A 26,396-nucleotide genomic window follows, 5' to 3' on the forward strand; every position below is an offset into this window, starting at 1 on the left:
TAACATAGTTCAAGAAGTACCCAGAAATGGATGGAAACAAAGCACTGGAGAATTCTGAAATGGCCAGCAATGGGTCCAGATCTACAGTGGCGACCAAAAGTTTTGCATTTTTTTTTAATGTGTGATTACTTCTGTCAGGTTGTTGTGATGCCATTTTCCTGGTGATTTTAGTAAACCGGAAGAAAATGGTTGTCAGCTATAAGGACGAAAATTGTGCTTGACATTGTTTTATCCCTTTATGTGTTAGTTTTCAACATTTGCTGGGCCAAATGTTTTGCATATTTTGTCACGGGTAGTCGAATTTTGTCAATTTTTTTTTTTTATGTGTGTTTTTAGGCTAAAACATGGCAAAGACAAAGCCAAATTTATCACCAGATGTCAGGAAGCTTATTGTTCTGAGTGAAGTCAGGCAAAAGCCAAAAAGAGGTAGCTATGTAATTCAACTGTTCTCAGAGTCAAGTGTCACATAAATTAAAGAAAGAAAAAGAAAGCTATGGAACAGCTGACAAACCTAGACGAGGACGACCACGGAAAACTTCCTCCAGAGTTGATCACATTATGAAGAAAAGTCAGAAATGAAGGCCATCAAGTGCGGTACAGATTTCACACGAAATGAAAGAAGAATATGGGGTCAAAGTGAGTCGCCAAACTGTGGTGCGACGGCTAAGAGCAGTAGGGTTGAATCCACGAGTTCTAGCCAAGAAGCCTTTGATCTCTGCAAAGAACTGGAAGGTCCGACTTGAGTTTGCCAAAGAACACAGCCAAAGAAACGAGACAGATTGGTCTAAGATGTTGTGGTCGGATGAATCCATGTTCAATCTGTTTGGTAGTGATGGCAAGCACTATATATACCGCCCAATTGGAAAACGCAATAATGTAAGGTACCAAACACCTACAGTGAAACATGGTGGTGGCAATGTCATGGTTTGGGGCTGCTTTTCTGCATCTACCATTGGCCCCCTGCATAGAATTGATGAAAATATGAATGCTACAATGTACAAGGATATACTGGAGAATGTAATGCTGCAACATGATAAATCCAAAGTAGGCAGGGGATTGAAATTCGATGATCCCAAACATACATCCAATTTAGTCAAAAATTGGTTAGCAAAGAAAAATGTTCGCCTGTTGCAATGGCCAAGCCAATCATCTGATTTAAACCCTATAGAGCACCTTTGGGATGAGTTAGGGCGACGAGTTGGGGCCTGTACCCATAGCAATAAAGATGAATTGTTTGCAGATTTGCAAATGGAATGGAGCAAGATCCCTCAAGATGTCTTGAATACCCTAGTGGCTTCAATGCCCCATCAGTGTGGTGCAGTAATTAAAGCAAGAGGTTATGCTACAAAATACTAAGTTATGGTATTGTAAACAATGAATTACTCTCTATGTTGTGATCATTAAATAGTATGTGCAAAACTTTTGGCAGTCAGTTTTCTTTAACTAAATGACCATACCTATATTCAAAAGCATTTTGGTTAAAATTAAGGTCTTTCATAATGACAACTTCATGCACTTTCAACTCATCACCGGGAAAATGGCATCACAATAACCAGACAGAAGTAACCACACTTTAAAAAAAAAATGCAAAACCTTTGGTCGCCACTGTAAATCCCATTGAACACCTGTGGAGAGATCTTAAAATTGCTGTTGGGAGAAGGCACCCTTCAAATATGAGCCATTTGCAAAAGAAGAGTGGTCCAAAATTCCAGTTGAGAGGTGTAAGAAGCTTGTTGATGGTTATAGGAAGCAATTGATTGCAGTTATTTATTCCAAAGGGTGAGCAACCAAATATTAAGTTGAGGGTGCCAACAATTTTGTCTGGTCCATTTTTGGGGTTTTGTGTGAAATTATATCCAATTTGCCTTTTTTTCTAATTTTTTTGTGTGTTGTTCCAATACACACAAAGGAAATAAATATGTGCATAACAAAACTTGTGAGTGCAATAATTTTCTGGGAGAAATACTTCCATTTTCTGGAACAATTTCAAGGGAGTCAAAACTTTTGGCCATGACTGTACATGTATCTCTATCCTCTGTGCTGCACTTCTTTTAACAGATATGATAGGGGCTAATAATCACATGCAGCTTCATGATACAACAAAGAATGAGTAACTCATTGGACACCAAGTATAAATTAACTCCTGTGCCAATCTCGACTACTAAAGATGCTGTCATTGCACCTCTACTACCTTAGATCACCCAGGCTGCTAGCATTACACTTTTCATTATTTTAATCTACTAATGATTGTAATTTAACCCCATTCACTACAGATATAAAATAAATTATAAACCACCAGGAAAATTATCATAATCTATCAGGTTACACTACGAATATTCACCAAAAACTCACTCATTGACTAGCAACATTGTTCAGTATTTACCTGCTATCCACCCAAAGTTGCAAGGAAACATAAAGGTATTGGCTTCTAAAATCATCATTGAGGTGGCACAGTGACTATGAAAAAATGGCATTTTTGGGAATCCCTGCAATTGTTAGTTTACAAATCGTCCTCTAGTCTAAGAGCCACAAATGAATAGGCTCTCCTGCACAAATCTCGATACAGCATGTAATATGCGTAAAATAAAAACTACACAGATTGCATGAGAAAAAACATGAATAGAACTAAACATGACTGCTAGAGGGCACTGCAGCTTCATAGAAAACTTTATTAAACCAAAAAGTTGTCATTTTTTCATTTTTCTCAGCATGACAAATGCAAATATTTTGTTTTCTACCTTATAAAAAATGTCTTTTTTTTAAGCATGGAAAAAAAGATTAGATTTACAGTATTGGTCAAAAGTTTGGACAGAACTGTTCATGCAATAGTTTCCGTTGTGGCAGAAAAGCCACAAAGGAACGCATGGAAACAAGGAGTAAAGAAATGTGTGAAATAAGCCTGAATGTGGGTTACACCTTGTATTCCTCAAAGTAGGCCCCTTTTACTCTGATGACAGCTTTACCCCCTTGGCATTCTCTCAAACAGCTTCATCAGGTAGTCACCTGGCCTGGCTTCCAATTTGTCAAAAGTTCACTTGTGGAATCACCGGCCTTCAGAAAGTGTTTGCGATCATCAGGTGTTGTTTGTGGGAGCAGTTTTAATACATAGTCCCATAGTGCTGAGCTCTATTCCATAACTGTTCTAAGCCATGCTATGGCAAGAACCACTGAACTAAGAGGGGAACGCAGTCCATCATTACTTTAAGACATGAAGGTCAGTCATAAAAGAAAATTACTAGAACCTGAAAAGTATGCAGTCATGAAAACCATAAATTTATATGATGAAACTTGCTCTCATGATGACTGTCCCAGGAAAGGAAAACCAAGAATTACCTCTGTTGCAGAGGATAAGCTCATCAGAATTACCAGCCTCAGAAACCACAAATTGACAGCACCTCAGATAACAACCCTCATAAATGATGTACAGGCATCAAATAGCAGACACATCTCAACATCAACTGTCCAGAGGAGATACTGAGAAGAAGGCTATTATGGTTGAATTTCTGTAAAAAAAGCCACTACTGAGGACCGCAAACAAGAAGGGACTTGTTTGGGCCAAGAAACACAAAGACTGGACATGAGATCAGCAGAAATCTGTAATGTGGTATGATGAATCAAAAGTTCAGATTTTTCGAGATGCAGAAAAGGTGAGTGGATTGTTCCTACATGTGTGGTGCCTACCCAGAAGCATGGAGGGAGTGGTGTGATGGTGTTGTGGTGCTTTGTTGATGACACTGTTGGTGATTTATTCCAAATCTAAGGCACCATGCAATGGCATGCCTTCCTCTCTGATTTTCACTTAAAGGGACTATCATTTGTGTTGTAGCAAGACAATGACCTAAAACACACCTCCAGGGTATGCAAGGGCTATGTGGTCAAGAAGGTAAGGGTGTATATCTGCATCAGATGACATGGCCTCTACAATGATACAACCTCAACCCAATTGAGATGGTGGGGGTTGAGTTGAACCACAGAGTGAAGGCAAAGCAGCCACCAAATGCTCAGCAGCTCTGTGAACTCATTTGAGACTGTTGAAAGGCCATTCCAGGTGATCATCTGATGAAGCTGCTTGAGAGCATGCCAACAGGGGTGTAAAGCAGTCATCAAAGTAAAAGAATCTAAAGTTTAACATATATTCTGTTTTGTTTTTAAAATAAAACATAAAAATGATAATCAAATCAATAGGATAGAGGTTCAAACAAAACAGAAAAAATGCAGATGGTTTTATTAATCCAATGAAGAATCATGAAGACAGTAGTGCCCAGAGATAAGAAGCTTATGGTCCTTCACCTGCTCAGCTAGTATCTGCTGCTGTTGTTGCTGTCTCTGCTCCCTGAGAAACTGCTGCTTCTGCTGCTCCATCGCATGTAGCTGAGCCCGCTGCTCTATAAGCATCTGTTTCATCATTGCGGCTTGAGGCTGGCTAGGCATGAAGCCCGGAGCCCCTGGGTTGCCACTTGCTCCTGGCACAGACTGTTGCATGGGCCCAGCAGGTCTTGACATCCCAACTGTATTCTGCTCCTGTATGAAATAATGAAATATCTATGATTATTGACTTAAACAAAACAGTGTTTTCAACCATAATATTGATATTGTTGAAATTTATGGTGTAAAATCACTGAGATCATAGCACAGGCTTGTTTGTAGAAATGCGAAGTACAAGAAGAGTAAATGTAGAGCAATATTAGACTTCTATTGTAATACATCAGTTTGTTAAAAAAGCCAAAACAAGGCCTTGGATTTTGTCAATTTTTGACCTGAAACAATCAGAATAATTCCTGGTATACACATTAGTTAACAACTACTAAGACTAGTGTATTTTACACCACATCGGGGAAAGTAGATAGAGTGAAGTTATTAAAAGGCATGCGCTTCACAATAAAGTTGCCACACTTTGACCTCTGAAATAGAACTGAAAATTAAAGCTTTATGCCCCCTTCTTGGAAGTAATGTGCAGACGTTTATATGTCCCTAATAGCATATATGGACAGAAGGTGTTTACGTAAGGCAACCCCTTTAATTGTTGGGACCATCCAATACAATATTGACCCTTGTTATGTATAAGAAATATTGTATCCTCACTTCAGTGTCACTTGCTCCAAGTCATCCTATTCTTTCTACTTAAACAACCCCTTTAAATATAACTGTACAATGAACTAAATGTAATAATCAACCTTGGAAACGTATTTATTCCTCTTTGGTTGTCAACCATGCATGGGATCATAAATCACACCACTAAAATAACAAACTCACACAGTAAATAACATATGTGGACACTATTGTTAGATGGAAGGTAATCAGCCATAGCTATCAGTATTAAACACAATTCATCAACGCTTGTGTATAAAAGGGAGGTCTCCTAGTGAACAGCCTCTTAATAATTGCTACAGCGCCCATCATAAAATAAAATCACCTAAAGGGGTACTCTGGGGAGATAAAAAATTATAAAAATGGCCATACCCACTGACAGTGGGATTTAACACACACTGGCCAGAGGGCATCATTCCACGCTCCCATCGACACACCCATGATGTGATCATGGGGCGCCGATAGATTGTCATGACTGCCGAGGGTTTGCTGAAGACCCCTGTGCCTGTCATCATGATACTCCTGTGAATGCCGGCTCATGGCCGGCGTTCATAGGAGATCTTTATTTCTGATATACATTGCAGTGCAGAAGCTATGTATAGCACAGGCAGTCAGATAATCGCAACTTCCAAGTTTCCTAAGGGAACTATTAAATAAAGTAAAAAAAAATTTTAAAAATATGAAAAAAGAAAAAAAACCACAAAAGTTCAAATCACCCCCTTTTGCACCACTGAAAATAAAACAATACAAAAATTACATATATTTGGTATTGCTGCATTCAGAAATGCCCAATCTATGAAAATATAAAATAAATGAATCCTTTCAGTAAAAAGCGTAACGAGAAAAAAATCGAAACGCCAGAATTATGTTTTTTTGGTCATCACAACATTGCAATAAAATGTAATCAAAACATTGTACCTACCCTTAAATGGTATCAATAAAAATGTCAGCACAGGGCGCATAAGCCCTCACCCAGCCCCAAATCCTGAAAAACGAAAACTTTATGGGTCTTGTAAAATGGTGACAAAAGCAAAAACGTTTTTTTTGTACAATTTTTGGAATTTTTTTTTAACACTTAAAAAATAAACTATACATGTTTGGTATCCGAGTACTTGTACTGACCTGGGGAATCATATTATCAGGTCAGTTTTACCATATAGTGAACATGGTAAATGAAAAAAAAAATAAAAATAAAAAACAATTGTGGAATTGCATTTTTTTGCAATTTCACCGCACTTGGAATTTTGTTCCCATTTTTGAAAAAAAACAAGCCCTCATGCGGCTATATCGACAGAAATATAAAAAAGTTATGGCTCTTGGATGAAGGAGAGGAAAAAAAAAAAAAAAAAAAACGGAAAATGGCCCGGGGGTTGAATACTTTGAATTGGGGCCTCAGTGTGCACATACCCTTAAGATGGCCAAATAGGTTGTCATCCTGAAAAAACATGTCTCAGTAAGAGCACATTCACCCTCACTCCAAGTCTTCCTTATCATAATGGCAGACAGAACATGTTTCTTATAGGATTGTCTGTCGTCTGACAGGTCGTCGCACAATATTCGCTGCAGTTTTTTCTTGTGATCTGGACCAATCTTCTGTGAAAACTACCATTGTACAATAGTATTTACTACAAGGAGGTTTCTTCTAAAACATCTTCATTGAACTTTGGCAGATTGAGTCAGGATTATTCAAGGAAAGCCTATTATGTGCAGTATAATAGCTGTGATTTTCCTGCATTAAAACTTCAGTTGCTGCTAATTTGCTCGACAACTAACTTGAAATTAGTTCCAGTATAACAAAGGATTGTAATGTGAAATGGTGAATTAAAGAGACCTTTGTCTCGGCCGCATTAATACATTTTTATCAGCCGAGGAGACAGCCTGTCATTTAAAGACTGCTTATCTTTAATTTCCCAAGGGCACAACATCTACACTATATTATGATTTTTAATCTAGCAGAAACTAGCTCTTCTAGCTGGTCTCCCGGTTTACATGTCTAAAATATGATCAGTCCTAGGACATCTAATAAAGGATGATGTGTCACCCCTCCCATCCAATTCAGCGCCCATGCCACATGCTAAATGCCCCTTCTGAACCAGTAATGAAGTGTTCCTCCCAATGAGGCTTAATAGCGTCGATCCAAGGCAATCTGTATTCCCTGCGCTTGATCAGACTTGGAGGGCTGCATGTGTCCTCCAGGCACTGATATAGCCGAGCGATCCTTGGTGCTGGTGATGGATATATGAAGGGCTGCTAGGAATATACAGACGTGCGTCACTCCCTGTGCTATCTAGCACTCACACTATGGCAGAGCAGCCTTTTAGATGGGATTTATGCTACATTAAGTCAATATGAACTGAATGACTTCAGCTTCTACAAACAGTCCACGGCATCTGCTCTGTGCTGCCGCTACAGTATGCCGTCCTCCACTAATAAGTCTGCACGTTCCCATTTGGTTGGTCATTGTGTGTATGCATTAGTGTGAGTAAAGCTACAAAAGACACAAAATACTTCATTAACCAACAAATAGGGTGTGAAACCCATCTATCATCTATCTAATATCTGTCTGATATCTATCTAATGAATCCATTATCTAACTATTGTCTATCGATCTATCTAACATCTATCCAGCTAATATGTCTATGTATCTTCTGTTTATTAATGTATATGGCTAATATCTATCAAACATCTGTCTATTGATAAATATAATATCTATTTGATATCTAATATTTATCAATCTATCATTTATTTACTATTTATCGTCTACTGATTAATTTACCTAATAGCTGTCTATCTGATATCTAATATCTATCAATCATCTATTTTCTATTGATAGATCATCCTACTTCTATCTATCTAGCTATGCGATACAGTTATATGAAAAAGTTTGGGCACCCCTATTAATCTTAAGCTTAATGTTTTATAAAAATTGGTGTTTTTGCAACAGCTATTTCATTTTGATATATGTAATAACTGTTGCACACAGTAATGTTTCTGCCTTGAAATGAGGTTTATTGTACTAACAGAAAATGTGCAATCTGCATTCAAACAAAATTTGACAGGTGCATAAGTATGGGCACCTCACCAGAAAAGTGACATTAATATTTAGTAGATCCTCCTTTTGCAAAAATAACAGCCTCTAGTCGCTTCCTGTAGCTTTTAATGAGTTCCTGGATCCTGGATGAAGGTATTTTTGACCATTCCTCTTTACAAAACAATTCCAGTTCAGTTAAGTTTGATAGTTGCCGAGCATGGACAGCCCTCTTCAAATGATCCCACAGATGTTCAATGATATTCAGGTCTGGGGACTGGGATGGCCATTCCAGAACATTGTAATTGTTCCTCTGCATGAATGCCTGAGTAGATTTGGAGCAGTGTTTTGGATCATTGTCTTGCTGAAAGATCCATCCCCTGCGTAACTTCAACTTAATCACTGATTCTTGAACATTATTGTCAAGAATCTGCTGATACTGAGTGGAATCCATGCGTCCCTCAACTTTAATAAGATTCCCGGTGCCGGCATTGGCCACACAGCCCCAAAGCATGATGGAACCTAGACCAAATTTTACTGTGGGTAGCAAGTGTTTTTCTTGGAATGCTGTGTTTTTTTGCCGCCATGCATAACTCCTTTTTGTATGACCAAACAACTCAATCTTGGTTTCATCAGTCCACAGGACCTTCTTCCGAAAAGAAATTGGCTTCTCCAAATGTGCTTTTGCATACCTCAGCCGACTCTGTTTGTGGCGTGCTTGCAGAAACGGCTTCTTTCGCATCACTCTCCCATTCAGCTTCTCCTTGTGCAAAGTATAGTTGACCGATGCACAGTGACACCATCTGCAGCAAGTTGATGATGCAGCTCTCTGGAGGTGGTCTGAGGATTGTCCTTGACTGATCTCACCATTCTTCTTCTCTGCCTTTCTGATGTTTTTCTTGGCCTGCCACTTCTGGCCTTAACAAGAACTGTCCCTGTGTTCTTCCATTTCCTTACTATGTTCCTCACAGTGGAAACTGACAGGTTAAATCTCTGAGACAGCTTTTTGTATCCTTCCCCTGAACAACTATGTTGAATAATCTTTGTTTTCAGATCATTTGACAGTTGTTTTGAGGAGCCCATGATGCCACTCTTCAGAGGAGATTCAAACGGGAGAACAACTTGCAAGTGGCCACTTTAAGTAGCTTTTCTCATGATTGCATACACCTGGCTATGAAGTTCAAAGCTCAATGAGGTTACAAAACCAAAAGAAGTGCTTTAGTAAGTCAGTAAAAAGTAGGTAGGAGTATTTAAAACAAGAAAATGATAAGGGTGCCCATACTTATGCACCTGTCAAATTTTGTTTGAATGCAGATTGCACATTTTCTGTTAGTACAATAAACCTCATTTCAAGGCAGAAACATTACTGTGTCCAACAGTTATTACATATATCAAACTGAAATAGCTGTTGCAAAAACACCAATTTTAAGAAAACATTAAGCTTAAGATTAATAGGGGTGCCCAAACTTTTTCATATAACTGTATCTAGGAGCAGCACGGCGTCTTGCAGAGCTGGGTTCCTACGTTAAAATCCCACCAAGGACGACATCTGTAAGGAGCTTGTATGTTCTCCCCGTGTTTGTGTGGGTTTCCTCCGGGTTCAATGGTTTTCTCCTCACACACACCAAAGATATACTGATAGGGAATCTAGATGGGATGAACCAGTGTAGACCGTGATGATGATGTCTGTAAAGTGCTGTGGAATTAAAGGGGTTGTCCCATGTTAAGCTCCAAGTCTACAGTCACTCTATGTGCAGATTAGAGAATCCCCACATCAAGCGCACTACGAATTGTAAGGATTCTCCAGTGTGCGGGGAGCGGGTGGTCATATGACTGCAAGGATGTGATTTGTATTCTTCAGGGCACATTTCGACTAAACTTTATCACTCAATATACTTGCATTAAGGGAGGCTGCGCCCATCTAGTTGGCATGTGATCACATACTTGCAGAGACTGGAGAATCCTCAGTGACATAGAGTGACTGCAGACTTGTAGCTTAAGACGGGACACACGCTTCTAAGGTGCAATATAAATGAGTAAATAAATAAAACATCTGTTTGTCTAATGTCTATGGATCTACCTATTTAACATTCATTATCTATCTCATATCTAATGTTTCTTTGTCACTTGCCTATCTATCTACTATACCTTATATATAACTAATATGTAGCAATGATTGACAAAAGCTCACTTCCTCTTGAGAAGAAATGCCACCTGTTCATATGGGCCAACAAATACACCAGTCTTTTGAATGGAATCTGCTACTGAATGCAGCCCACTTTCTTTTTTTCCATCTATCTTTTTATCTCATGTCTATGTAATATCTATCTATTTTTGTAAGTAACATAAAAATTTGTAGAGGTGAAAACATTGGGAGGCACTTTAGGGGCATCATACTGTGCGGGCATCACTGTGAGCAGCATCATACTGTGTTGGGGCATCATAATGTGTGTTTGGGCATGGATGGGCATCATACTTTGTTGTGTTCACTGTGGGACCATTATACTGTGTGTCTGGTTTACTGCCGGGGCAAATTCTGTGGGGGAATTCACTGTGTGGGGCATCATACTGTGTGTTTAGAGCTTAGAGGAGCATCGTACTTTGTTGGGTTCATTGTGGGACCATCATACTGTGTGTCTGGGGTACTGTCAGGGCAAATTCTGTGGGGAATTCACTGTGGGGGCATCATATTGCGTGTGGAGGGCATTTTGGAGGACATCATACTTTAACTTTATGGAGAGTCATCATACTGTGTAGAGCCATGAAAGGGGTATCTTATTGAGTGGAAACACTAAGGAACAGTTGGGTGACTATTTCTGTGTGCGTTTTGCAATACATGAACCTCTTATGTTTTTAAAAGTTGCGAGGGATGCTATTATCTAATTGTGCTTTTGCGCCATGACCCAATCTATTCCACTGAATATTGGTTTGAAGGGGGTCCCCAATTCGGACTTTTGTTATGTGACCCCATTATTTCTACGCACACTCTGGTTGGAACCCTGAGTGATAACGAGAAAAGGGCTCTGCAACCCAGGAACCCGGCTCAGTAGAGTCCTGTCTACAATACTTAACTACCACTCATTGCCTATGGGACTGCAGGAGAAAGACGAGAACAGCGCTCAGCTGTTTCCCAAAGTTCCCTAGACATTGAATGGAGCGGACGTGGAGTATTCGTTTCTCAACTCTATTCAAGGCTGAGACCTTCTGGTAAACCAGGTTCCTGGGACAGAGTCTTGTTCTGGGGTCCACTGGAGGTCTCAGAGGGTGAACAGCCAGCGATCAGCAAGTTAAAATGGATAGGGCATAACTCACTCTTTGGTAATAACTGTTTAAGACATATACAAAACATACAGTAGAGACAACATTACGACAATAATCGTAGCTAAAGTGTTCTCATTGTTATGCACCGAATGTTGTATTTAGGCCGAATATGACCTGTGTTATACAACTCTGCCTCACTGTCACTAATACATTAGGAGGCCCGAGCTTCATACTTTGCACCAGCAGATGGTGTTATCAGTCTAATCCTGAGTGTCATTTACCTCTCTGGGTGATGGCTGCTCTCTATGCCCCCCCCACCCTGCCTCAAACTCACCACCTTTTTCATTCCCTCCCCCATACTTGCAGATGGCTTAATCGTGACTACAGTTCTCCCCACCCCTCCAGCCCCCACAGTATGTCTGGGATAATGCTGCTAACGTACAACTAAGCAGTCAAGTGTGACAGCATAGAGCAGGTAGCCTGGCAACTGGGAGCATAATACTGAGCAGATGGTGTGATGGACAACACACACACACTGTATGCTACACACGTCATGCTACACGCACTACACTGCCTGTGACACACACGCTTACACACTGTATGCTACACACGTCATGCTACACGCACTACACACAGCACACTGCCTGTGACACACACGCTTACACACTGTATGCTACACACGTCATGCTACACGCACTACACACAGCACACTGCCTGTGACACACACGCTTACACACTGTATGCTACACACGTCATGCTACACGCACTACACGCAGCACACTGTCTGTGACACACACGCTTACACACTGTATGCTACACGCACTACACGCAGCACACTGCCTGTGACACACACGATTACACACTGTATGCTACACACGTCATGCTACACGCACTACACGCAGCACACTGCCTGTGACACACACGCTTACACACTGTATGCTACACACGTCATGCTACACGCACTACACACAGCACACTGCCTGTGACACACACGCTTACACACTGTATGCTACACACGTCATGCTACACGCACTACACGCAGCACACAGCCTGTGACACACACGCTTACACACTGTATGCTACACACGTCATGCTACACGCACTACACGCAGCACACTGCCTGTGACACACACGCTTACACACTGTATGCTACACACGTCATGCTACACGCACTACACGCAGCACACTGCCTGTGACACACACGCTTACACACTGTATGCTACACACGTCATGCTACACGCACTACACGCAGCACACTGCCTGTGACACACACGCTTACACACTGTATGCTACACACGTCATGCTACACGCACTACACGCAGCACACTGCCTGTGACACACACGCTTACACACTGTATGCTACACGCACTACACGCAGCACACTGCCTGTGACACACACGCTTACACACTGTATGCTACACACGTCATGCTACACGCACTACACTGCCTGTGACACACACGCTTACACACTGTATGCTACACACGTCATGCTACACGCAGCACACAGCCTGTGACACACACGCTTACACACTGTATGCTACACACGTCATGCTACACGCACTACACGCAGCACACTGCCTGTGACACACACGCTTACACACTGTATGCTACACACGTCATGCTACACGCACTACACGCAGCACACTGCCTGTGACACACACGCTTACACACTGTATGCTACACACGTCATGCTACACGCACTACACGCAGCACACTGCCTGTGACACACAAAAATACACACTTCATGCTGCATCCACACTGTGTTACACACCCACACATACACACACTGTATGCTACAGTCATATTGTATGAACTACAGAATGTGGGTGACTGCTATCACTGCACCGCCTACAGCTTCACCCCTGTATCTAATATCTGTTTTATAATGTTTCCTTAATTTTTCCCTTCTATGAGTTATCTAAATAATACTTGCCAACTTTCAGAAAGGGTTTTGCAGGATAACCATGACTGCTGATGTAAGGATGTGCTGCTGAAATGTTTTCCCATAACCATGCCCATATTTACAGGCCACTTCCCTTATCCGCCTTCGTTTTTTCATTAGAGTCTGACCCCGGGACCATGAACCAGAAATATTCAGTTTGCGCTGGTTTCTGGGAGATTCTAGGGGGCTTGTGAAGTCTGGAACATTTACCAACTCTTCCTGGGAGGTATCCGCTTTTCTGGGAGCCTCCTGGATGTACCAGGTAAGTTGGAAATTATGATTTAAAGTACTAATTTATTGACAACAATATTCTTTGAGCAGATAGGATGAAGAATATCAACAGCGGTCAGACATTGGTGCTAATTTGAAGACTTGTAGCAACTGCGACACAGTGGAAAGAGGTCATTCAAAACAGGTGCAGAGGTAGATAGCTAATAATGTATGGAACAGACCCAATCAGATTCCTGCTTTCATTTTCAAAACTGCCTCTCAAAAATAAGTGCTATAATACAATTGGTTGCTATGAACAATTCTTCTAATTCAGCCTACATACTAATACCCCCGAAGGGCTTCCTGATATCACATTGGTCTCTGAACAGTCCATTCATAAAATACTGCCTATCAAAACTGGCACTTGTCCTGGTGATGGCAGAGCATTAGTAAGGACTCTGAAGTCCTATTGGCTTATTATAATTCCAACCAGTGGTGGAGCAATTCAAATAAACCAGTTTTATTACAATTTATTCTATAATGTCAACTTTGAGGAGTTTACAAAGCTGGAACTCTAATTTAAAGGGAACCTGTCATCAGGAAAAAAGCTATTAACCTGCAGATATGGGGTTAATCTGCAGGTTAACAGCGTTACTAACCAGCCCGGCACCTGCACTTAGCTGAACACTGCGGAGAGAAAATGAACTTTGTTCTCCCAGGCAGTTTCATTCATGGGGGCGGTGCCGGCGAGGGTTCAGTCACCGCTTGGCGTCTGTAACCACGCCCTGGGCCATGACTGATAGCTGGCCTCAATGCAGAGCCAGTGTCAGTCAGAGCTGGGGGCGCGGTTACAGCTGCCACACTGTATTTTTAACCCCTTCAGGACCCAGCCTATTTTGACCCTAAAGACCTTGGCATTTTTGTCAATTCTGACCAGTGTCCCTTTACGAAGTAAAAACTCTGGAACACTTCAACGGATCCTAGCGATTCTGAGATTGTTTTTTCGTGACATATTGGGCTTCATGTTAGTATTAAATTTAGGTCGATAATATTTGCGTTTATTTGTGAAAAAATCAAAAATATGGGAAAAATTTTGAAAATTTTGCAATTTTCAAATTTTGAATTTTTATTCTGCTAAACTAGAGTGATGTGACACAAAATAGTTAATAAATAACATTTCCCACATGTCTACTTTACATCAGCACAATTTTGGAAAAAAAAAAAATTTTTGTAGGAAGTTAGAAGGGTTCAAAGTTCATCAGCAAATTTTCTTTTTTCCAGCAAAATTTGCAAAGCCATTTTTTTTAGTGACCACATCACATTTGAAGTCCCTTTGAGGGGTGTACATGACAGAAAACACCCAAAAGTGACACCATTCCAAAAACTGCACCCCTCAAGCTACTCAAAACTACATTCATGAAGATTATTAACCCTTCAGGTGCATCACAGGAACTAAAGCAACATGGAAGAAAAAAATGAACATTTTAATTTTTCTAACAAAATTTTTTTTCTAGCCTAAATTTTTTAATTTTCACATGGGTAACAGGGTAAAATGCATCCTAAAATTTGTTGGCCATTTTCTCCTGAGTAAACCAATACCTCATATGTGGTCATAAACCACTGTTTGGGCACACGACAGGGCTCAGAAGGGAAGGAGCGCCATTTCACTTTTTGATTGGAAAATTAGCTCCAAAAGTCAAATTGCGCTCCTTCCCTTCTGAGCCCTGCCATGCGCCCAAACAGTGGTTTATGACCACATATGAGGTATCGGTGTACTCAGGAGAAATTGCCCAACAAATTTTAGGATGCATTTTATCCTGTTACCTATGTGAAAATTAAAAAAAATAGGCTAAAAGAAATTTTTTGTAAAAAAAAAAAGTATTTTTAATTTTTACGGATTAATTTGTGAAGCACCTGGGGGTTCCAAGTGCTCACTATGCATCTAGATAGGTGCCTTGGGGGGTCTAGTTTCCAAAATGGGGTCACTTGTGGGGGAGCTCCAATGTTTAGGCACACAGGGCCTCTCCAAACGCAACATGGTGTCCGCTAACAATTTGAGCCGAAATTGTTAGCGGACACCATGTTGCGTTTAAAGAGCTCCTGTGTGCCTAAACATTGGAGCTCCCCCATAAGTGACCCCATTTTGGAAACTAGACCCCCCAAGGCACCTATCTAGATGCATAGTGAGCACTTGGAACCCCCAGGTGCTTCACAAATTTATTCGTAAAAATGAAAAAGTGGAAAAAAAAATACTTTTTCATTTTTACGGATTAATTTGTGAAGCACCTGGGGGTTCCAAGTGCTCACTATGCATCTAGATAGGTGCCTTGGGGGGTCTAGTTTCCAAAATGGGGTCACTTGTGGGGGAGCTCCAATGTTTTGGCACACAGGGCCTCTCCAAACGCAACATGGTGTCCGCTAACAATTTCGGCTCAAATTGTTAGCGGACACCATGTTGCGTTTAAAGAGCTCCTGTGTGCCTAAACATTGGAGCTCCCCCATAAGTGACCCCATTTTGGAAACTAGACCCCCCAAGGCACCTATCTAGATGCATAGTGAGCACTTGGAACCCCCAGGTGCTTCACAAATTGATTCGTAAAAATGAAAAAGTGGAAAAAAAAATACTTTTTCATTTTTACGGATTAATTTGTGAAGTACCTGGGGGTTCCAAGTGCTCACTATGCATCTAGATAGGTGCCTTGGGGGGTCTAGTTTCCAAAATGGGGTCACTTGTGGGGGAGCTCCAATGTTTTGGCACACAGGGCCTCTCCAAACGCAACATGGTGTCCGCTAACAATTTCGGCTCAAATTGTTAGCGGACACCATGTTGCGTTTAAAGAGCTCCTGTGTGCCTAAACATTGGAGCTCCCCCATAAGTGACCCCATTTTGGAAACTAGACCCCCCAAGGCACCTATCTAGATGCATAGTGAGCACTTGGAACCCCCAGGTGCTTCACAAATTGATTCGTAAAAATGAAAAAGTGGAAAAAAAAATACTTTTTCATTTTTACGGATTAATTTGTGAAGCACCTGGGGGTTCCAAGTGCTCACTATGCATCTAGATAGGTGCCTTGGGGGGTCTAGTTTCCAAAATGGGGTCACTTGTGGGGGAGCTCCAATGTTTAGGCACACAGGGCCTCTCCAAACGCAACATGGTGTCCGCTAACAATTTGAGCCGAAATTGTTAGCGGACACCATGTTGCGTTTAAAGAGCTCCTGTGTGCCTAAACATTGGAGCTCCCCCATAAGTGACCCCATTTTGGAAACTAGACCCCCCAAGGCACCTATCTAGATGCATAGTGAGCACTTGGAACCCCCAGGTGCTTCACAAATTGATTCGTAAAAATGAAAAAGTGGAAAAAAAAATACTTTTTCATTTTTACGGATTAATTTGTGTAGCACCTGGGGGTTCCAAGTGCTCACAATGCATCTAGATAGGTGCCTTGGGGGGTCTAGTTTCCAAAATGGGGTCACTTGTGGGGAAGCTCCAATGTTTCGGCACACAGGGGCTGTCCAAACACGACATGGTGTCCGCTAACAAATTGGAACCATGTTGCGTTTGGAGAGCCCCTGTGTGTGTAAACATTGGAGCTCCCCCATAAGTGACCCCATTTTGGAAACTAGATCCCCCAAGGCACCTATCTAGATGCATAGTGAGCAGTTGGAACCCCCAGGTGCTTCACAAATTGATTCGTAAAAATGAAAAAGTGGAAAAAAAATACTTTTTCATTTTTACGGATTAATTTGTGTAGCACCTGGGGGTTCCAAGTGCTCACAATGCATCTAGATAGGTGCCTTGGGGGGTCTAGTTTCCAAAATGGGGTCACTTGTGGGGAAGCTCCAATGTTTCGGCACACAGGGGCTGTCCAAACACGACATGGTGTCCGCTAACAAATTGGAACCATGTTGCGTTTGGAGAGCCCCTGTGTGTGTAAACATTGGAGCTCCCCCATAAGTGACCCCATTTTGGAAACTAGATCCCCCAAGGCACCTATCTAGATGCATAGTGAGCAGTTGGAACCCCCAGGTGCTTCACAAATTGATTTGTAAAAATGAAAAAGTGGAAAAAAAATACTTTTCCATTTTTACAAATCAATTTGTGAAGCACTTGGGGGTTCCAAGTGCTCACTATGCATCTAGATAGGTGCCTTGGGGGTTCTAGTTTCCAAAATGGGGTGACTTGTGGGGGAGCTCCAATGTTTCGGCACACAGGGGCTGTCCAAACACGACATGGTGTCCGCTAACAAATTGGAACCATGTTGCGTTTGGAGAGCCCCTGTGTGTAAACATTGAAGCTCCCCCACAAGTGTCCCTATTTTGGAAACTAGACCCCGCAGGGAACTTATCTAGATGTAGTGTATGTGAGTTTGGTGTGTGGTGTGGTGTATACACCACACACACACAAACAACCTCACATACACTACAACACACACACCAACCTGACATAGGTTGGTGTGTGTTGTAGTGTACGTGAGGTTGTTGTGTGTGTGCGTGATGTTTTGTATGTCATGCTAGTGTGGGTGAGTTCTGTAGGGAAGGTCAGGATGTGTTTAGTCCGGGGACATGTGATGAATTTTGAAACATTCATTCAAACACAGTCCCGGTTTATCAGGACACGTTTCACATTGGAAACGGGTGACCTTTCTTATCCCCCTTTTATGGCAGACCCGGCACCTTTTTCTTACCGTGACCTCACCAGGAAAATGTTGCCCTGGTACCACACGGGAGACTCGAGTTCCAGGGGTGCTGGGGCCCGCTTCTTCTTCGCTTCTAAAAATCAGGGCCTTTATCACTGCCTCCTGGAAGTTGAGGAAGGTGTTGGTGGTCTGGCCTGCACATCGTGACAGCACGTATGCGTTATACAGTGCCATTTGAACGATGTGCACGGCCAGTTTTTTATACCAGACTTTCGCCTTCCTCATCGCACTGTAGGGCTGGAGGACTTGATCAGAAAGATCAACTCCCCCCATGTGCTTGTTGTACCCCAGGGCACAGTCCGGTTTGCGGACCGGTGCTGGGGTACCTCTAACGTTGGTGGCCGTGGTGCCGGAACCATGGATTGTGGTCAAGAAAAAGACGTCCCTTTTGTCTTTGTACTTCACCACAACCATGTTGCCGCTACATTGAGCTCGGCTCTCACCCTTTGGGAAAACCTGCTCAATTAGCGTCAAAGGGAGACCCCTCTTGGTTCTGCGCACAGTACCGCAAGCGGCGGTAGCTCTGGCAGAGAGGGACTGAAATAGGGGAATGCTTGTATAAAAGTTATCAACGTATAGATGGTAACCTTTATCAAGCAGTGGGCGGATCAAATCCCACACTATTTTCCCACTTACCTTCAGAGCAGGTGGACATTCTGGGGGCTGAATCCTCGAATCCTTTCCTTCGTAAACTCTAAAGCTGTGAGTGTACCCTGAGGCACTCTCGCACAGCTTGTAGAGCTTTATTCCGTACCTGGCCCTCTTACTGGGCAGGTATTGTCGGAATTGAAGCCTCCCTTTGAAGCGGATGAGGCATTCATCCACAGAAATTTCCCTTTGGGGAACGTACACTTCAGCAAACTTGTTGCTGAAGTGTTCTATGACCGGACGAATTTTGAACAGTCTGTCAAAATTCGGGTCATCACGGGGAAGGCTGTCCGCGTTATCCCTGAAATGTAAAAATTTGTGAATGACCTCAAATCTTTTGCGGGTCATCACCATTCCGAACACTGGAGTTTGATATAAAATATCGGTACTCCAGTATTGACGGATTTCTGGTTTCTTCACAATCCCCATGTGAAGTACCAGTCCCCAATATTTCAACATTTCTACTGAGTCAACGGGACTCCAAGTAGAAAACATTGAATTGGGGTTTGCAGACAAAAATTGTTGGGCGTAAATGTTAGTCTGCTCCACCATGAGACTGACAATGGCCTCAGAGAAATAGACTTTGAAAAAGTCTATTTCCCTGAGGTTTGCTGTCTCGAACTGGATTCCTGATTGGGGAAGGAAATCAGGAATCCGTGGAGCGTAATTTTCAGGGACGGGGGTCCACACGGGGGCACTGGTGCTAGGTTGGGCGTGACTAGCACCAGGTTGAGGGTTACTTACAGATGGCTGTGGGTCTTCTTCCACGGCCTCCGTACGATGCCTTGACCTCTGACGTCGTCTTGGTGCCGGCTCGGTGTCACTGGAGGAGGAAGAATGAGAGGAATAGAGGAACGTGGGGTCCTCTCCCTCACTATCAGCTTCGGAGGCAATAAAGGAATATGCCTCCTCAGCTGAGTACGCCCTAGGGCGGGACGGGCGGGACATTTTGTGTGCTGTGGGTAAAAAAAAAAAATCTAAACTTTATTATTAGTGTGAGTGTACGTGTGTATGTGTGAGTGCTTGGTGTAAATCACGTGTGGAGGCGTACGGGGCGCAGGAGGGGGCGCGCTCAGGCGTACGGGGCGCAGGAGGGGGCGCGCTCAGGCGTACGGGGCGCAGGAGGGGGCGCGCTCAGGCGTACGGGGCGCAGGAGGGGGCGCGCTCAGGCGTACGGGGCGCAGGAGGGGGCGTGCTCAGGCGTACGGGGCGCAGGAGGGGGCACGCTCAGGCGCACGGGGCGCAGGAGGGGGCGCGCTCAGGCGCACGGGGCCCAGGAGGGGGCGCGCTCAGGCGCACGGGGCGCAGGAGGGGGCGCGCTCAGGCGCACGGGGCGCAGGGGGGGGCTGAGGAGATGGAAGAGCCAACAGCAGCAGGGGGGGTATCACTGGGGCAGAAGGGGCAGAAAGGGGGGCAGGAGCCGGCAGCAGCAAGGGGGGTAGGGGCCGGCAGGCAGTAGCTGGCAGCAGCAGGGGGGGTGATCACTCGGACGGGGGAGGGGGCTGGTGATCACTGGGGGGGGTGATCACTGGGGGGGTGAGATCACTAGGACTGGGGGATGGTGGGTGAGATCACTAGGACTGGGGGATGATGGTGTGATCCCTGGGACTGGGGGATGGTGGTGTGATCACAGGCACAGGAGATTTACACTGAGTCTGCTGCTGCCTGTGATCACAGTCCACCGGCTGTCAGAAGGAGAGCAGCAGCCGGTGGATGAAGACGTGGGAGAGGGAGGGAGCGGAGGTCGGGGTACAGGTGAGAAATTGGGACTGGGGTGGAAGGGGGGTGGAGGGGGGGTTGGGGGGTAAGTGGGGGCTGGAAATCTGATAAGGGGGGGGGATACTACCGGCAGCCGATCAGCAGCGGAGGCAGCGGCGGGTGCAGGGGGTCGGCGGCAGATCAGCAGCGGTGGCAGCGGCGGGTGCAGAGGATCGGTGGCGGCGATGGAGGTGGCAGACGATCGGCGGCGGGGCAGATGATCTGTGGCAGCAGCGGATCGGCGTGACCAAACTCCTCTGGCTCCACGGAAGGGATGGATCTGGAAAGTTTGGTCAGCCATAGTAAATACACCGCTCGACATCTGATTGGAGCTAGTGTCCATGTGACGCTAGCCCCCAATCAGATCTGGGGGGGTGACACAGAGGTGACACTCCCCCCAGCCAATGGCTGATGCTATAAGCATCAGGCCATGCCCAGAAAGTAAATATTTCACCAATTTCCATTGGTGAAATATTTCATTCATTCCGATTGGCAGTTTCACTAAAAGTGAAAGTGAAACTGCCAATCGGAGGGGTTTTAGGCACGGGGGGGTTAATCCACCCCCTGTGGGGTCAACTACAGGTTGTCTAGTTGCAGTAGCAACTGTGACACCTGAGCGACCCCGCTCGCGGGCGCTGCAGGGGCTCTTTCCCTCCATGTCACAGACGCTGTGACATGGGTCGGGAACGAACTGTTTTCCATGTCACGGGTCGGGAAGGGGTTAAAGCGGTGATGAACCCGCGCTGACACAGCCCCCGCGACTGAAACCCAAACGCTGCTGGGGAGAATAAAGTTTTCTTCCCGCAGCATTCGGCTGTGTGCAGGCGCCGGGCAGGTTAGTAACGCTATTAACCTGTAGATTAACCCCATATCTGCAGGTTAATAGTGTTTTTTCTGGTGACAGGTTTCCTTTCAGTGAGCAGAAATCCCATGTTCGCCTATAAGTAAGCGAAGAAGCACTAATCATGGTGACTCAGTGGTTAGCACTGTTGCTTTGAAACGATGGGGTCCTGGGTTCAAATCCCACCAAGGACATACTAACAGGGAATTTAGATTATGAGCCTCATAAAAAACTGCAATAAGCTACATGGAAGACTAAAGGGAAGTGAAAACCAAACATCTAAATACAGAATTTTTGGGGCTCTTAGACGCACTCTAGATTAAGACAGCAGAAAATAGGATAAACCGAAGTGGAGGTGTCAAAATCAGTAATTTTAATGCATTAGTGTAGAATAGTAAGCTAGTAGTTCTCCTGTTAGTGTTTTTCTGCTTGCATTAAGAAAATACAGCTTTACAGCACACACATTATGTACACTCTCTGCAGCGCACACATATACACAACACTGCTGCATGCATAGTACATGCACATTCAGCTCTGCTGTATATACACACATCTCTACACATCTCTGCTACATATACACAAACACATAGCTCTGCTATAAACACACAATTCTGTTACACACAGCTCGGCTACACACACAGCTCTCCAATATACACACAGAAGTCTGCTACATCAACACACACCCAGCTCTGCCACACCAATAAACAGCTTAGCTACATCAACACATACAGAGCTGTATATATACAGTGGAGGAAATAATTATTTGATCCCTTGCTGTTTTTGTAAGTTTGCCCACTGACAAAGACAAGAACAATCTATAATTTTAAGGGTAGGTTAATTTTAACATTGAGAGATAGAATATCCCAAAAAAATCAAGAACATCACATTGTATAAATTAGATACATTTTTTTTTGCATTTTGCCGTGAGAAATAAGTATTTGATCCCCTACAAACCATTATGGGCTCTGGCTCCTACAGACCAGTTAGACTCTCCTAATCAACTCGTTACCTGCATTAAAGACAGCTGTCTTACATAGTCACCTGTATAAAAGACTTCTGTCCACAGACTCAATTAATCAGTCAGACTCTAACCTCTACAACATGGGCAAGACCAAAGAGCTTTCTAAGGATGTCAGGGACAAGATCATAGACCTGCACAAAGCAGGAATGGGCTACAAAACCATAAGAAAGACGCTGGGTGAGAAGCAGACAACTGTTGGTGCAATAGTAAGAAAATGGAAGAAATACAAAATGACGGTCAATCGACATCGATCTGGGGCACCATGCAAAATCTCACCTCGTGGGGTATCCTTGATCATGCGGAAGGTGAGAAATCAACCTAAAACTACATGGGTGGAACTTGTTCATGATCTCAAGGTACCTGGGACCACAGTCACCAAGAAAACCATTGGTAACACATTACGCTTTAAAGGTTTAAAAATCCTGCAGTGCCGGCAAGGTCCCCCTGCTCAAGAAGGCACATGTGCAGGCCCGTCTGAAGTTTGGCAATGAACACCTAGATGATTCTGTGAGATATTTGGAGAAGGTGCTGTGGTCAGATGAGACAAAAACTGAGCTCTTTGGCACTAGCTCAAATTGCTGTGTTTGAAGGAAGAAGAAGGATGAGTACAACCCTAAGAACATCGTCCCAACCGTGAAGCATGGGGGGGAAACATACTTTGGGGGTGTTTTTCTGCAAAGGGGACATAACGACTGCACCGTACTGAAGGGAAGATGGATGGGGTCATGTATCGCAAGATTTTGGCCAACAACCTCCTTCCCTCAGTAAGAGCATTGAAGATGGGTCGTGGCTGGGTTTTCCAGCAAGACAATGACCCAAAAAATACAGCCAAGGCAACAAAGGAGTGGCTCAAAAAGAAACACAGTAAGGTCGTGGAGTGGCCTAGCCAGTCTCCAGACCTTAAGCCCATAGAAAACCTATGGAGCGAGATGAAGCTCCGAGTTGCCAAGTGACAGCCTCAAAATCTTAATGATTTAGAGATGATCTGCAAAGAGGAGTGGACCAAAATTCCTCCTGACTTGTGCGCAAACCTCATCATCAGCTACAAAAAACATCTGACTGCTGTGCTTGCCAACAAGGGTTTTGCCACCAAGTATTAAGTGTTGTTTGCCAGAGGGATCAAATACTTACAGTACCGACCAAAAGTTTGGACACACCTTCTCATTTGAAGATTTTTCTGCATTTTCATGACTATGAAAATTGTACATTCACACTGAAGGCATCAAAACTATGAATTAACACATGTGGAATTATATACTTAACAAAAAAGTGTGAAACAACTGAAAATAAGTCTTGTATTCTAGATTCTTCAAAGTAGCCACCTTTTCCTTTGATGACTGCTTTGCACACTCTTGGCATTCTCTTGATGAGCTTCAAGTGGTAGTCACTGGAAATGGTCTTCCAACAATCTTGAAGGAGTTCCCAGAGATGCTTAGCACTTGTTGGCCCTTTTGCCTTCACTCTGCGGTCCACCTCACCCCAAACCATCTCGATTGGGTTCAGGTCTGGTGACTGTGGAGGCCAGGTCATCTGGCGTAGCACCCCATCACTCTCCTACTTGGTCAAATAGCCCTTACAGAGCCTGGAGGTGTGTTTGGGGTCATTGTCCTGTTGAAAAATAAATGATGGTCCAACTAAATGCAAACCGGCTGGAATAGCATGCCGCTGCAAGATGCTGTGGTAGCCATGCTGGTTCAGTATGCCTTCAATTTTGAATAAATCCCCAACAGTGTCACCAGCAAAGCACCCCCACACCATCACACCTCCTCCTCCATGCTTCACGGTGGGAACCAGGCATGTAGAGTCCATCCGTTCACCTTTTCTGCGTCGCGCAAAGACACGGTGGTTGGAACCAAAGATCTCAAATTTGGACTCATCAGACCAAAGCACAGATTTCCACTGGTCTAATGTCCATTCCTTGTGTTCTTTAGCCCAAACAAGTCTCTTCTGCTTGTTGCCTGTCCTTAGCAGTGGTTTCCTAGCAGCTATTTTACCATGAAGGCCTGCTGCACAAAGTCTCCTCTTAACAGTTGTTGAAGAGATGTGTCTGCTGCTAGAACTCTGTGTGGCATTGACCTGGTCTCTAATCTGAGCTGCTGTTAACCTGCGATTTCTGAGTCTGGTGACTCGGATAAACTTATCCTCAGAAGCAGAGGTGACTCTTGGTCTTCCATTTGTGGGTCGGTCCTCATGTGAGCCAGTTTCTTTGTAGCGCTTGATGGTTTTTGCAACTGCACTTGGGGACACTTTCAAAGTTTTCCCAATTTTTCGCACTGACTGACGTTCATTTATTAAAGTAATGATGGCCACTTGTTTTTCTTTACTTAGAATTTGTATTATGGCAAGAAAAAAGCAGCTAACAGTCTATTCAGTAGGACTATCATCTGTGTATCCACCTGACTTCTGCACAACACAACTGATGGTCCCAACCCCATTTATAAGGCAAGAAATCCCACTTATTAAACCTGACAGGGCACACCTGTGAAGTGAAAACCATTTCCGGTGACTATCTCTTGAAGCTCATCAAGAGAATGCCAAGAGTGTGCAAAGCAGTCAACAAAGCAAAAGGTGGCTACTTTGAAGAACCTAGAATATAAGACATATTTTCACTTGTTTCACACTTTTTTTGTAAAGTATATAATTCCACATGTGTTAATTCATAGTTTTGATGCCTTCAGTGTGAATGTACAATTTTCATAGTCATGAGAATACAGAAAAATCTTTAAATGAGAAGGTGTGTCCAAACTTTTGGTCTGTACTGTATTTCTCACTGCAATATGGCAAAAAAAATATCTAATTTATACAATGTGATTTTCTTAATAATAATCTTTTTATTTATATAGCACCAACATATTCCGCAGCGCTTTACAATTCAGACAATTTACAGACATTATTGGCACTGTCCCCATTGGGGCTCACAATATACATTCCCTATCAGTATGTCTTTGGAGTGTGGGAGGAAACGGGAGAACCTGGAGGAAACCCATGCAAACATGGTGAGGACATACAAACTCCTTGCAGATGTTGTCCTTGGTGGGATTCGAACCCAGGACCCCAGTGCTGCAAAGCAACAGTGCTAACCACTGAGCCACCGTGCCACCTGTTTTCTTGATTTTTTGGGGATATTCTATCTCTCAATGTTAAAATTAACATACTCATAAAATTATAGACTGTTCATGTCTTTGTCAGTGGGCAAACTTACAAAAACAGCAAGGGATCAAATACTTATTTCCCCCACTGTGTATATATATATATATACAGTGCCTACAAGTAGTATTCAACCCCCTGCAGATTTAGCTGGTTGACACATGCGGAATTAACTTGGCATTGTGACATTTGTACTGTAGATCAGCCTGGAAGTGGGAAATGCACTGCAGCAAATATTGTTTTTTTGTTTGTTTGTTTTTTTTAAACGTTAAACGTTAATTCAGAGTGTCATTTATTATTCAACCCCTCAAACCACAAGAATTCTGTTTGGTCCCCCTAAAGTATTAAGAAGTAGTTCAGGCACCAAGAATAATGAGCTTCACATGTGTGGATTAAAGATCTCTTTTGCCAGCCTTTTCTGACTATTTAAGACCCTCCCCAAACTTGTGAACAGCACTCAGACATGGTCAACATGGGAAAGACAAAGGAGCATTCCAAGGCCATCAGAGACAAGATCGTGGAGGGTCACAATGCTGGCAAGGGGTACAAAACCCTTTCCAAGGAGTTGGGCCTACCTGTCTCCACTGTTGGGAGCATCATCCGTAAGTGGAAGGCTTATGGAACTACTGTTAGCCTTCCACGGCCTGGACAGCCTTTGAAAGTGTCCTCCCGTGCCGAGGCCAAGCTTGTCCGAAGAGTCAAGGCTAACCCAAGGACAACAAGGAAGGAGCTCCGGGAAGATCTCATGGCAGTGG

General features: G+C 43.4%; 1 protein-coding gene and 1 long non-coding RNA gene across 3 annotated transcripts in view; one reads left to right on the forward strand and one right to left on the reverse strand.

The window, feature by feature from the left end:
• The window catches only part of MAML3 (mastermind like transcriptional coactivator 3), a 390,697-nt gene that overhangs the window by 21,919 nt on the left and 342,382 nt on the right, over window positions 1-26,396 (reverse strand). For both annotated transcript variants that reach the window (XM_073641975.1, XM_073641966.1), the window contains exon 3: window positions 4,291-4,521. In XM_073641975.1, coding sequence (XP_073498076.1) covers window positions 4,291-4,521 — 231 coding nt within the window. The remainder of the gene's footprint in view (window positions 1-4,290; window positions 4,522-26,396) is intronic.
• Window positions 13,419-26,396, forward strand: part of LOC141172051 (uncharacterized) — a 96,316-nt gene continuing 83,338 nt past the window's right edge. The window contains exon 1 of the long non-coding RNA XR_012252407.1: window positions 13,419-13,581. This is a non-coding gene — a long non-coding RNA (uncharacterized lncRNA). The remainder of the gene's footprint in view (window positions 13,582-26,396) is intronic.

This window comes from Phyllobates terribilis, unplaced genomic scaffold (genome assembly GCF_046119375.1).
Source record: "Phyllobates terribilis strain yellow unplaced genomic scaffold, ASM4611937v1 Scaffold_1__5_contigs__length_1240528914, whole genome shotgun sequence".
In the NCBI taxonomy this organism is placed as follows: domain Eukaryota; kingdom Metazoa; phylum Chordata; class Amphibia; order Anura; family Dendrobatidae; genus Phyllobates; species Phyllobates terribilis.